Here is a 14,544-nt window from a genome sequence, read left to right on the forward strand (position 1 = left end):
AAAGAAAAGCTGTCATTCATGGCATGTGGTTAGTGTTATGAACGGGATCCACACCGGCGATTAAAGCGAAGATTCATCGACTGAGATGACCATGTGGCAGTGGCAATTTCGTCAGATCAGTGACCCCACGAGGACCCCACAAAAAAAAAGATGTGCTGGGTATCCGCCCGTGGAATATTTCCCACGCTCCGGAAGCGGGGGAGATGACCTTCCCTTTGTCTGCCGTTCCTCGCAGGACACAACCGACGGTGGTCAGACGACAGGGGAAGAAGGAAACTGCGCATCCCCGAAATTAACCGTGACAAACAGTTTCGGACGAAGTAGCAGTGGACCTCCGAATCCTCCTCGCCCATTCCCCCGGGGCTCCGCATGCTATGTGTGGCGACTCTTCCGATCTGTGTCTCGTGTGGTGAAAGGGGCGGAGCCTCAGCGTATTTATACAAACAATCGCTCTGGGCCTCGGCGACAAGGCTCATCCAATCTCTCGACGCTAAGCACTCTTAATTCTTGACTGTTCATTCTTTCTTTCGTAAAACATGTAAATAAGTTTCCATAAGTGCCAGTAAACCGCTTGTGTTTTTCGTTTCCCAACCTTCAAGTTCCATTTTTCCTCAGCCAGGCTCGGACACGCTGCCCGAAGGAGCCCGGGTTGGAGTGAACCCCTTCGCCACAACAGTAGCTCTTCTGCAAGCCACTGCTTAGGCAAAGGCAGCTTGGAGTGCGATGAAACATATGGCAATAGCACTTTCTTAGTTCTAGGTGAGTGGCTCCAGCAGATGTGGCCTTTGTTAAACGTTAGCATTAAATCTACGAACCAAATGGCATTGTCATTAGGCTTGGTTTGGTTTAGGTTTATGGGGGTTTAACGTCCCAAAGCGACTCAGGCTATGAGGGACGCTGTAGTGAAGGGCTCCGGAAATTTCGACCACCTGGGGTCTTTAACGTGCACCGACATCGCACAGTACACGGGCCTCTAGAATTTCGCCTCCATCGAAATTCGACTGCCGCGGCCGGGATCAAACCCGCGTCTTTTGGGTCAGCAGCTGAGCACCATAACCACTGAGCCACCGCGGCGGCTGTCGTTGTCATTAGGCACTTCATGAGTAAAATTCAGTGCACTATCACAGTCATGAAAAACACTCAGCACATTGCTGACGATGGTTGGAAGCGAGTGACCAAGCGCAAGCTTAAGAATGATAACAAAATCATTCTTAAGCTTAAGACTGATAAGAAAATCATTAACTAATTAAACTAATTGACTCCAAGGAAAAAAAGGTCACAGAGTGCGAGTAAAAGATTGGCCTCCTGCAACCCAGTTGAGTGAGTGCCTTGGTACACTGGAAAGTAGATAAGAATGTGGAAGGTGATAGGAATGCGCATGCGAGTTTGTTTCTGTGTGTGTGTGTCCATGTGTGACGAGATCATCAGCAGCTGCGCCGCCATCGGGAATTGCTTGATATGCATGTTCTATTTGCGGTCCTCATAAAACTGCCACTGAACCTTCCATACAAGCTTATCTTGTACAGTTCACAACTTCTGTTTTTAAAGTAGCAGTTGAACTCTTCAAGGCAGTAGCACAGGCAAATGTCTTTGCTATATTCAAAATTTTGTCTACTTTCGGCTCGCTTTGAGCAGTTGGAAGCTTGATGGGTGCCCCCCAGATCATGGTTGTCAGCACTAGGTAGGACCTTCGCGGCACTCTGAATTTTATCCAGAGGGCGGCACCTCTGCACATGTATATACCATATATACTCAATGAACGAGCCCCCCCCACCCACCCCTGATTTCCCTCCGCACTTTTATTGGCCAAAATTTACTTTTTTTTTCAGCCTTTAGCTTCTTTGTAGTGGGTTCCTCAGTTTTCGCGCCGTCTGGAGCACAGAAATTAGCAGCGCGACAAGATGATGCCCTCTGCCAAAAACATCACCCCTTGTTTATCTTTTGAGGAGAGCTCCTGCCACAGGGGTGCGGAAGAAGAGGGGGTGGGGGGGGAGCAGCCCACCGAGTGAACTTGCACCAAGTCAAGAGGTTGTGTGCTGTAAGCTATAGGACTTAAACATTTGCACACACTCCTCACGGTCTTGTGTGTTTTTTTTTAAACATCGTGTAAAATAAACGCGCGCCTGGCCTGATCTTCAGGGCTGGTGTTTAGCACGTCCACATTATCTCGCCATGATTGGCCGGCGCCGTTGGCTACCACAAAATTGTCGGATGGATCGCGTCAAAGTGAACGATGCTAAACACCAGCGGCACAAATGCGTCTGACCGCATCCGATGACAGAAAGACAGACGGAGGTATGATATGAAATTTCGACCCTTCGGAAAAAGATCTCAACTTTTTCCCCACGTAATGAACCCTCCCCCCAAACTGACGTCAACATTTTTGGAAAAAAAGTGGGTCCATTATGCGAGTATATACGGTATATACTCTGCCTATGGGCAGCAATAAAGCTTTTGTTGTCATTCCTAAGTCAGGGGCACGGGAGTAGCTCGTTTTGTCACTTGAACCGAACAGAGCCGAGCACAGACGTGAGCAGGCCTCTGCACAACTAACAAAGGGAGTCTGAACAACCGCCTTCCTTTCTCGTTTGCGGGGAATCATCATTCCGGTTAACCTCGAGACCAGACGCCGGCTTGCCCTTTGAGAGTAGTCAGTTCGCGGCATTTCGTTGGTTTGACAACACGCACCGCGAACCCCACCAGTTCCAAGGTTGTGTGACCTCCGCCCAGAGGGGTGGGAGCCTCTTTCCTCACATTCTGGCGACTCTGGCTAGGCAGTGGGGTGGGTTATGGTTTTGAAATAGGTTCTGATATCAAAGGGCAGGTTGCATTTGTCAGTTTGTTTGTTGCTGCACTGTTCGCCTCAGTGCGTTAGATACGCAACAAACATGGAGGTGGGAGGGTTATGAGAGTAGCTTGGCCTCTCACCTGGATCCGCCATTGGTTACGAACCTAATGAACGAAGGCCTAGTATTGAATACCTTTTTCTCTACCACATTATTTTTCTTGAAAAAAGCTAAAAAAATATTTGTAATAAAAAAATTCAGTTCTTACAATTACACCAGTTCATATTCAACACCCTTAGAAACAACTTTTTTTGACACAATCCAAATGAGAAATGAAAAAGAAAGGCATTCACTCACGAAAGCATCGCATAGCAGATGTAGATGAGGAAGTTGAACCTCTTCGTATCAGCAAACAGGGAATCCCAAATGCGCAGCACATCTGCGTGAGATGGAGAAAGACAGTTACCGCTAAAACTCAAGCTTTAAAGATTGTAAGTCATATCTGCACAGCTGTCAGCTTAGCTGAGAAAGTGTAAAAAGAATAAAATCAGCACACAAGACTCATAAAAATAAACTAGAATGCATGTGGTGTCTGTGTTTCCCCCATTCCCAAGGCCTTCCATTTTAGAATGGCAATGGGTATTCTGCATGTAGCCAATATGCCACAGAGTGTTGTAGGATGCTTCACACTGAGAACACTGAGCTTTAAAGAATACAAAGCAAATGGGCAATTCCTGTAATAGGTGAGGGCAGCACAGTTTCATTTAGAGGAACAGTTTCATGTGAGGTAGATTTGCACCTCCAAGTGGTCACTAGTGTAAATAAGCCATGCAATCTTATTGGCACCAGGCTGTCCCTCAGGCTAAATAAACAGCAGCTGGGTGAAGCTTCAGGCAGCAGGAGTGGAGGCAAGCAGATTTCTGGTACCAGGCAACCCTGCAAGGTACGCTGAGCTATAGTGCTAAAAAACTGTGTTGAGTTTGGTTTTATGGCACATAGGCAGCTAAGGCCATCATGCGCCATGCTCAAGGTATAGAATTGGCTGTCTGTAGAATGTTTAGGAATATGAAAAATCGTCGATGGTGTAGATGGCCTAAAAATATTGAACTGGCTAGTAAAAAACAGAGAAGAAATCTGGAAATAGCTAAGGGTAAAAGCCCCAGAGAAGGTCAGGTAGCCTCAGCACCTATCCTTGGCTGGGCAAGGATCCTGACACCCCCAACCAATCAAATAAAAAGCCTCAGCCTTCTTCTCAGGAATAAGAAAGTGGCTGAGGTGTATCATGTAATAAAGCGAACCAGTGGTTCAAAATTTAGTTTTTCAAGTACGCCTGCTTCTTTTAAAAAGCTAGAAACAGAAGGTATGCTAACAATGGCATTATCATCTAAGAGCAGTGCTGGATGAAAAAGAACGCATTCATTATAAAATTGAGTAAAATACTTTTTTCTTAGTGTCTCAAGTTTCACACATGAAAATAAAATGTGATTAACAGTAAGATCATCTCCGAAATTTGCAAACAGGTTTATCTTGTTTTGTTAGCAGGAAGTTGTGCGTAAGGTGCGTGTGGCCTATCCGGAGAAGACATAAAATCACTTCATTAAAACGTTCCTGGTGAACACATGATTTAAAATCACCTAAAACCGGTTTTACCAAGTGTAGCTTATTATTCACTACACCGTTCCATGCCGACTGCCATTTTTCCCTTAATTTATGCTCTACTAAGTTTATGCAATCCTTAAAAGGTATATTTACTTTTTTTATTTCCTTGCCACGAGCTTTAGCAGCGCAGAAATCTGCCCTCTCGTTGCCTCTTATTCTGACATGACTGGGAACCCAGCAGAATTTTATGTTTTGTCCTCGAGCTGTGGCTGTTACTATCTTGTGTATGATGTCACCAAGAATAGGACTGACTGCATTTCTAGAGTTCAGAGCTGCAAGTATACTGAGGGAATCTGTGTAAATAATACTGCTGGTGAGGTTTTCATTTTCTATTTTTTTGTACGACCACACAGACTACGTAACATTCTGCAGTAAAGATGGATGAGCACTGTGGAAGTTGTACTGTTTTCTTAGACTTCCCTCGGACCACTGGGCTCCCTATGTAAACGTTAGTTTTTGAACAATCTGTATAAAACTGCGTAAATCTACTGTATTTTTCTTCGAGTGCAAGGAATTCTTGTACTATATGTTGTTGCGGAGTTTGTTTTTATGGAACTGTGTAAGAGTGAGATCACAGATTGCAGGAAAATTGTACCATGGAGGCAGTGGATCTCTTCTCCGAGCAATGTCAGGTAATGTATCTAGTACGCCGAGGTTTTGGCACATCTCTTCAAAACGCAGGAGGAGTGGCCTGATAGCGAGCGGTTTATTGTTAAACAATGTTCTAGATGGGCACTTTGTGAATACAGTGGAGCCCTGTTCATATGTTTTTCACCGGACCGCGAAAAAAAAAACCGTAACAGCCGGGAAAACGCAACAGTGAGGAAAGGTCCGAAAATTAATGAAAACAGTGCAGCTTTGCCTTGAAACAATTTATTTCGACATCAAGTGAGCTTAGGTCTTAAAAAAATTGCCGTTTTTTCCGCTCGCTGGAAAACACCACGCGTTTCTCGATGACCTGGAAAGCCGCATTGCTCTCAGCGTCGCTTTGAGGTTCGAGGTACCTGCGGAGGAGGTCCAGAGCCGCGACGGCTTCTCCAAAGCTCGGGTCCGCCAACACCCCGGAATTATGCGGCTCGTGCTCCTCGTCGTCCTCACAGTCTGAGGCTTCACTCGCGACCGAGTCTGCAACGATCTCGGCGATACTCTGACACTCGGACATCACGACAGCAGCATCCACGGCGACGTAGTCGTCATACGTGACTCCCGTGGCACCCAGCGCATTCAAAGCTTCACTCAGCTCTTGATCATGAGAGGCTGCTTCTGTCTCTTCAGCTTCCGTGGCAGTTTCCTCTCCGCCGTCCATGCGAAAGCCACACCGCGCGAAGCAGTGCTGTGCAGTTGACGCGCTCACTGCAGTCCACGCTGAAGCGACGTAGTGCATAGCGTCCAGTATTGACTCTTTCCGCGCTGGCTGCCTGTCGACTGCGTTGAGAACATCCAGCTTTTCCTCGAGGGAAAGCGCCTTGCGCTTGCACGACGCCATCAAAGGACGACAAATCGCTCGCGGTGCTAGCGAGGCCCGACGAGGCGTAGGCAGCGTAGGTGTTGACGGGAGGACACGGACGACTCGGATGGGTTGAACCGCACAAACAAGAAAGACTGGATTAGCGAGGCCTGACGAGGCGTAGGCAGCGTAGCTGTTGACGGAAGGACACGGACGACTCGGATGGGTTGAACCGCACAAACAAGAAAGACTGGATTGCTGCGGGCCCGCGGGTTTTACTCGCTTCGGCTGACAAGGCAGTGGCCATCTAGTGGAAATCTCTCCAACTCGCGTGCAGCTTTTTATGGCCTCCGAGATTACCCACACGCATGAAAGGGGGTGATCTCGGAGGCCATGGTCTTGTAGCCAATTCCGTAGCCAAGCCTGGCCAAGACTCGTCAAAATGGCGGTTGGCGCGCGTTACCCGGCCGGGTTCGGGGTGCCAGGTTGCGACGTATCATGCAGGAACGTTTTCACAGCTGCAACGTAACAGCGGGGTACCCAATACATTGGATCCTATGGGAGCTATGCCGGAACCGGACGAAAATGACGTAACAGCCGAGAAAACGCAGCAGTGAGGAACGTAACAGCGGGGTTCTACTGTATTGGGTAACATAGGTGTTTGGGCAGTGAACGGATTTTTAAAAAGTATGAGCATGTGAGCATGGTTCTTCTATCTGTAAGTGACGGTTCGTTGATTTCTACATAAAGACTATTTATGGGAGACGTCCTGTAAGCACCAGAGGAAAGACGCAAACCTAAATTATGTATTGGATATAGTCGTCTCCGGTGCGAAGGTCTCGCTGACCCGTAAACTATACATCCGTATTCTAAGGTAGAGCGTACCACGGAGCGATAAATTTGTAAAAGACATGTCCTGTCAGCACACCAACGTTTACGTGACAGTACTTTGAGTATATTTAGGGATCCGGAGACTTCTTTTTCAGTGCGTTTATATGAGGCAGGAAATTGAGTTTCTTGTCAAAAGTTATCCCTAGAAATTTGTGCTCATTTTTGACGGGCATCTGAGTTCCGTTCAGGTGTATGCATGGGTCGGCTTGTATGCCTCGTTTCAGCGAGAAAAGAATGACGACTGTTTTCTGTGCGGAAAACTGAAAACCGTTCTGATCTGCCCATGTCACTAATTTGTTCATTGTCAACTGTATTTGTCTCTCGCATGTAGCTACGTTTGAGGATGTGCAGGCTATTTGAAGATCATCAACGTACACTGAATACAGGATGGACTTTGGGATTATTTTACTTATGGAATTCATGTTTACAATAAAAAGTGTTGTGCTTAAAATACACCCCTGAGGAACCCCGTTCTCTTGAACGAAGCTCCAGGACAGGGTTGATCCCAGGCGTACTTGAAATTACTTGAAATGAGCGGTCGGAAAGAAAGTCATTGAGGCAGTTTAACATCCTACCGCGGATACCTAGGTCGCCCGGGTCGCAGAGGGTCCCTAACCTCCAGGTTGTATCATACGCTTTCTCCATACCGAAGAAAACGGCAAGACAGTGCTGTTTATGTATAAAAGCTTCTCTTATTGTGTTTTCGAGGCGAACTAAATGGTCTTTTGTTGAGCATCCCTTTTTATACCCGCATTGGTGGGCGTCAAGAAGTTCGCGGGATTTAAGGACAAATGTTAATCTTAAATTAAGGACACTTTCAAAAGATTTCGCGAGACAGCTTGTGAGGGCTATCGGCCTATAGCTACTTGGGGAAGTTGGTGGTTTTCCAGGTTTCAGGAATGGCACTATGATGGCTTTCTTCCACTCTTTAGGAATTTTTCCTTCTGTGAATATTTTAAAGAAATTCAAGAGTGCCTCTATGGCAGACTGAGAAAGATGGGCAAGCATTTGATAGTGTATCTGGTCAGGTACTGGAGCAGTTTTTTTGCCGGCAGACAGTACAGTATTGATTTCAGGGAAAGTGATTAAATTGTTGTATTGTTAGTTTGCACCCCTACTTGTTGGAAGTCTTTAAACTGCAGCGAAGTGTTGTTCCCCCAAAATGTCTGCCTGTTCCCTTATGCTTGTTGTATGCCAGGTGTTGTCAAAAGAGGAATCGTGAACAGTGAGAAGTTGCCATATAATTTCCGAACCTGTTCCCACATTTTTTTTTTGTTATTTGAAAGCTTATAGATGAAACGTAACTCTTCCATGAGGCCTTCTCGGCACTGCGACGGACGTACCGAGCTTTTGCCCTTGCCTTTTTAAAACATACGAGGTTCTCAAGTGTAGCGTACCTGCGAAACTTGCTCCAAACTTTATTTTGTTTTTTTTTTGCTTCCTTGAATTCCTTTGTCCACCACACTTTGTGCTTTTGCCGCACCACTCCTGAAAACTGAGGAATAGCTAAGTGTGCGGCATTGATGATACAATTAGTGAACATTTCGTTTCTCTCATCGATGCTGAGGTTTTCTAAAACTATGTCTTCTAAATTGGCTTGTGCTCTAAAAATTTCTCTTTCTGCTAAATGCAGCTTCCAACGTTGAGGTTTAGTTTGGATGATTTCTGGTGCGGATGTCAAACTTATTAACACAGGAAGGTGATCACTGCCATATGGGTTGTTGATAACATCCCATTTAAAATAGTTAAAAACAGATGGTGAACTAAAAGACAAATCTAAACAGCTCATATTGCCCGAGGTTGGAGAACAGTATGTGGCCTTTCCCGTGTTTAAAAGACATATATTGTTTGTGAGAATAAAATCTTGGATGGTTTGCTCCCTAGAGGCGCAGCGCTCGCTTCCCCAAAAAAGGGAGTAGGCGTTAAAATCCCCAACTACCAGATATGGCTCTGGAAATTCATCTATCAGTTCTTGTAGATCATAGACTGTTAATGTAAAGTGTGGAGGAATGTATACGGAACAGATTGTTAGTGTTTTGTAGCTGACGATGCTGACTGCAACCGCCTCAAGTTTTGTTTTGAGCTTGATTCCTTGAGCAGGTACGCCACTTTTAACGACAATCGCGACACCTCGCAAGAGTCGCTTTGCCTGCTCTCGATCGCATCTAAAAGTTTTATAATGTTTCGGGATATGCACATGTTGTGGACCAATATTTGTCTCCTGAAGACATAAAACTATGGGTAACATTGACCCTAAAATATGTGTTATGTCACTGTAATTCGGCATAAGAACTCTCCAATTCCATTGAATTAAAAAAGCCATGTTTATGTTTTTGAGAGGAAATGAAAGGGGATTTACTTATATGGTGGGCCCGTTATGAGGGGCCTGTCTTTTTTTCACTCAAGAGAGCTGTTCCGCCTCTGTAATGGAGGTGGAGTGGCTGTGTATCCATCACCTCAACCGAGGTGCTGGAGGACCACGGAGGGGCCGCGGTTGTGTTAGTTTCAAGCCTCTCCCAAAGGGGGTAGGTCCAGCGGGATGCCGACCCATGGACTGGCGCTCCCTGCTTTGAGGGTGGCAGAGCAGCCATGGCTGGTCCTGCCTGGGGAGTGGATGGCCCTGCCATAGGCTCTGTGAAAGCGGCCTTGGCAGGTGCTGAAGTGCAGTGTGGTGCTACGCCCCTGCGCACCACATCAGCGAAGTTTTGTTTTGCAGTGAAGGAGAATGTGTTTGTAAGTGCAAAACGCCTTATCGCTTCTTTAAATGAAATGTTTTCCTTTGTCTTTGGTGATTATCTCTTTTTCTTTCTTCCAGGACGGACATGCCGTGGAGTATGCAGCATGGTCTTCTTCACGGTTTGCACAGGACGGGGCTGCGTCACATCCATCAGACTGGTGATCATTCGAAGCACATTTTGCGCAAGTTTTGCGACCGCGGCAACTATGAGCCGTGGCCGAACCTTTGACAACTGAAACATCTGCGAGGGTTGGCTATGTATGGTCTTGCATTGACCTTCAAATATCGCATGTCGATTGTGTCGTGCATTTTGCTGGTGTTGAATGTGAGGATCAAGTGTTTTGTGTCCTTAGCCTTCTTCTGAGGAAATGAGAAAGTGGCTGAGGTGTATGAGAACAAGTGAGGCGCTGGGTTACGGTTAATCAAGAAAACCAGCTTCTCTTCAAAAGCTAAAACCATAAGGTATGTCAACAATTGCATTATCATCCAAGAGTAACAATGGATGAAAAGGAATGTGTTCATTATAAAATTGAGTAAAATACTTTTTTCTTAGTTGTCCCGAGTTGTGAGCACGACAGTAAAATATGGGTTAGTGTGAGCTCGTCTCCACATCTTTCACAAAGAGGTTTGTCTTGTTTCGTCGGAAGTTATGTATCAGGTGTGTGTGTCCCATGTGGAGACAACATAAAATAACTTGTATAAAACATTGCTGGTTATGTCTTCCATTCCCCCCACGGAAAGCTTTACAAAATGCAGCTTGTTTATTTGATTATCCCAAGCTGCCTGCCATTTTGCCTTCAAGCTGCTATGTATTAATTTCATGCAGTCTATGGGGCATGCCAACTTTCTTGATTTCATGACTGCGAGCTTCTGCAGCACACAGGTCGGCTCTTTCATTTCCATCAATTCCAATATGGCTTGGAACGCAAGAGAAGTTTAACATATGCCCGTGTGTGGCGACTTTTTCTACGTAGTGTATTATGTTTCCTACTGAGGGTTCAACTGCATTCCTGGAGTGTTAGTTAGTTAGTTATATTGATTTTAATGGCGCAAAAGCAACTGAGGCTATGATACGCCAAACACACGGTTAGAGCTTTTGTTAAAGGTTATGCTTTTTATATCTAAAGTTTGTTTAAAACATTGGCTTCTCCGAGAAACTTAAAAATGCTTGAAAAATCAACCAGTGCTTGATCTCCTAAATGTAACATGGGGTGTAGTGGGATGTATTCATTGTAGAATGTTCTGAAGTACTTTTTCCTTAGTTGTTCCAGTTTTGTGCATACAATTTAATTGTGGTTTACCGTGAGTTCATCGCCCCACATTTCACACACAGGTTTGTCTTTTTTTGCCAGTAAGAAGTTGTGTGTAAGGTGTGTGTGTCCAATGCGAAGTCGACACAAAATAACTTCTGTAAAACGCTCCTGATGTTTACATGATCTCCATTCTCCCAAAACGGGTTTTATAGAATGTAGTTTGTTGTTTGTCTGTTCGTCCCATGAAAATCTGCCACTTATTCCTGAGTTTACTGTGCAGTAATTTAGAAAAATCTCTCTTTGGTATGTTAACTTGTTTTATATGACCAATTCGAGTTTGTGCTGCGCAAGCATCTGCTCTCTCATTACCTAAAATTCCAACATGGCTAGGAACCCAGCAGAATATAATGTTATGTTTTTGCTTTGTGATTTTAACTATGTTATGTTGATTCTTCCTATTATGGGTTCAGCAGCATTTGTAGGGTGCAGCGCTTTGAGCATACTCAGTGAATCGGCGTAAATGATGCTATTTTTTGTTTTGTTTTACTATTTGTTCTACGGCTACGAGGATGGCATAACACTCCGCAGTAAATACCGATGCATACTGTGGCAATCGTGTCATTTTTTTCGTTTCTTCTCTTGAATTACTGCACTTCCGACATGACTTTCTGTTTCTGAGCCATCAGTGTAAAATTCAGTGTAGGTGTCATATTTTTCTTGTAGTGCAAAGAACTCTTGCAGTATGTGCTCATGTGGCATTTCCTCTTTGTTTACGTGTGTCAGTGTGAAGTCACACACCGAAGGGAGGCTGTACCATGGTTGCAGATATTCATGTCTTTGTGCAATATTCAGTGGGGCGTCCAGCACTGCTAATTCTTCACATTTATCTTCAAAGCGCATTATTAGTGGCCTGATAAAATGTGGTTTATTATTGAATAATCTTCTAGATGGGCACTTGGTAACAATGGGATAGCAGAGATGTTTAGGAAGAGAACGGGTTTTTAGGATGTACGTGCACGCAAGTGTGACTCTTCTATCCTCTAGTGTGGGCTCATTAGCTTCAACATAAAGACTATTTACCGGGGATGTTCTATATGCTCCAGTTGATAGGCGCAAACCAAGAATATGAACAGGGTCCAGTCATTTCAAGTAGGATGTTCTTGCCGAACCATATACCACACACCCGTAGTCCAGCTTGGAGCGCACCAAAGAGCGATATATTTGCAGTAGGCATGCTCTATCGGACCCCCACCGTTTTCGCGAGAGTACCTTCAATACATTGAGGGCTTGGGATGCTTTCTTTTTCAGGTTGTTAATGTGTGACAGAAATGTAAGTTTCTTGTCAAAAGTGACGCCTATTTGACGCCTCTTTGACTGGCAGTGTGGTTTGATTCAAGCACAGATTGGGATCGACCTGTAGGCCTCGTCGCAATGAGAACAGAACAGCTACTGTTTTCTGAGGAGAGAACTTGAACCCATTTTTCTCTGCCCAAGCAGCCAGTTTATTTAGTGTGATTTGTATTTGTCTCTCGCAGGACAGTATGCTGGAAGAAGTGTATGCTATCTCTAAGTCATCCACATAAACTGAACACATTACGGACTTGGGTATTACTTGGCTAAAGAATTCATATTTACTATGAAGAGTGTCATACTTAAAATGCATGCCTGGGGTACGCCATTCTCTTGGGTGAATGTCATTGACAGAGTTGCTCCTAGACGGACTCTGAATGTGCGGTTAGTCAAGAAGTCATTCAAGCAGTTCAGCATCCTGCTGCGGATCCCTAGCTCTGCTAGGTCATGTAGGATGCCGAGTGGTATCTTAGGCCTTCTCCAAATCGAAGAAGACCCCGATACTGTGCTGTTTGTGGATGAACGCCTCCCGGATGGTGTTTTCTAGGCGGACAAGGTGATCAGTGGTCGAGCATGCTTTCTTAAATCCACATTGATGTACATCCAAGAGTCGACGAGATTCAAGTGTGAAGGTCAGTCTAATGTTTATTATGCTTTCGAAAGATTTAGCAATGCAGCTGGTGAGGGCTATTGGTCTGTAATTGTTAGGACTTGTTGGTGGTTTTCCGGGTTTCAGAAAAGGTACTATTGTTGCTTTCTTCCACTCCTCAGGTATATTCCCAGTTGTCCATATTTTGTTACAGAACTTCAACAATGCCTGCACGGCAGCCTCAGAGAGATGGGCGAGCATAGTGTAATGTACATTATCTGGGCCTGGTGCTGTCTTTTTACCAGAAGATAATACCCTACTCAATTCCTGGAGTGTGATGGGTTGATTGTAGTCCTCGTGCATACCTGCTGCAAATGGAAGTTTTTGTTTTTCTGCTATTGCTTTGTGCTTCTGGAACGTGTTTCTGTAATTGGACGAACTGGAAACTTCAGAAAAATGCTCACCCAGTATGTTGGCCTGTTCTTCTAATGATGTTTGTGTCCCGGGTGTAGTCAATAGAGGAAGTGTGAAAGGGGTATGGTCACTGCTGAATCTACGAACCTTTTCCCACATTTTTTTTGAAGCTATTGAGCTGTTTATTGAGGACACATATTTCTGCCACAAGGATTTCTCGGCATTTCTCCGAACGAACCGCGCTCTGGCCTTGGCCCTCTTAAAGGCAATGAAGTTCTCCGCTGTGGGATACCGACGCAGAGAGCCCCAAGCTTTATTTTATTGTTTTTTTGCCAATGTGCATTCTTGTGTCCACCATACTTTATGTTTTTTGTGTACGAGTCCTGTTGTTTGTGGTATGGCTAGTGTAGCGGCCGATATTATGCATGTAGTAAATTTTCCATTAATTTCGTCTATGCTGAGATCTTCACAAAATTCTTTTTCTAGTGTGGCACTTGCTGTAAAAAGTGACCAGTCGGCGAGGTGAAGTTTCCAGCGCCGTGGTCTTGTGGGGAAGACTGCAGTAGACGATGAGAGGCTGATGATAATAGGTAGGTGATCACTTCCCAGGGGGTCATTTAAAACATCCCATTTAAAATCGTTAAAAAGCGATGGTGATGCGAAAGCTAAATTGAGAAAGCTCATTTTTGCCGAGCTTGGGCAACAATAAGTTGCTTTTCCTGTATTTAAAAGACAGATGTTATTTGAGAGGATAAAATCTTCGATTGTTTGCCCCCTAGAGTCGCAGCGCTCGTTTCCCCAAAAAGGGGAGTGAGCGTTAAAATCCCCAACTACCAGATATGGCTCTGGAAGTTCATCTATCAATTCTTCTAGATCATGGACTGTTAGTGTAAAATGTGGAGGAATGTATACGGAACAGATTGTTAGTGTTTTATAGCTGACGATGCTGACTGCAACCGCCTCAAGTTTTGTATTGAGCTTGATTTCTCGAGCAGGGACGCCGCTTTGGACGACAATTGCAACGCCTCCTGAAAGTCGATTTGCCTGCTCGCGATCGCGTCTAAAAGTTTGATAATGTTTCAGGATATGTACATGTTGTGGACCAAGATTGGTCTCCTGAAGACATAAAACTATGGGTAACATTGACCCTAAAATATGTGTTATGTCACTATAATTCCGCATAAGTCCTCTGCAATTCCACTGAATTAAAAAAGCCATGTTTGTTAGGAAATGAAGCAGGGTTTACTTATGTGGTGGGCCCGTAATGAGGGGCCTGTCTTTTTTCCGCTCAAGAGAGCTGTTCCGCCTCCGTAGTGGAGGCGGAGTGGGTGTTGTATCCATCACCTTAACAGAGGTGCTGGAGGACCGCGGAGGGGCCGCGGTTTTGTTTTCAGGCCTCTCCCGACGGGGGGAAGTCC

The 14,544-nt window shown here is 45.0% G+C and overlaps 1 protein-coding gene across 5 annotated transcripts in view; it reads right to left on the reverse strand.

Annotated features, from left to right (window-relative positions):
- LOC144112053 (TBC1 domain family member 13) overlaps nucleotides 1–14,544 on the reverse strand; it is a 288,796-nt gene that overhangs the window by 40,730 nt on the left and 233,522 nt on the right. For all 5 annotated transcript variants that reach the window (XM_077645129.1, XM_077645126.1, XM_077645131.1 and 2 more), the window contains one exon: nucleotides 3,144–3,225. In XM_077645129.1, the coding sequence (XP_077501255.1) occupies nucleotides 3,144–3,225 (82 nt within the window). The remainder of the gene's footprint in view (nucleotides 1–3,143; nucleotides 3,226–14,544) is intronic.

This window comes from Amblyomma americanum, unplaced genomic scaffold (genome assembly GCF_052857255.1).
Source record: "Amblyomma americanum isolate KBUSLIRL-KWMA unplaced genomic scaffold, ASM5285725v1 scaffold_37, whole genome shotgun sequence".
In the NCBI taxonomy this organism is placed as follows: Eukaryota; Metazoa; Arthropoda; class Arachnida; order Ixodida; family Ixodidae; genus Amblyomma; species Amblyomma americanum.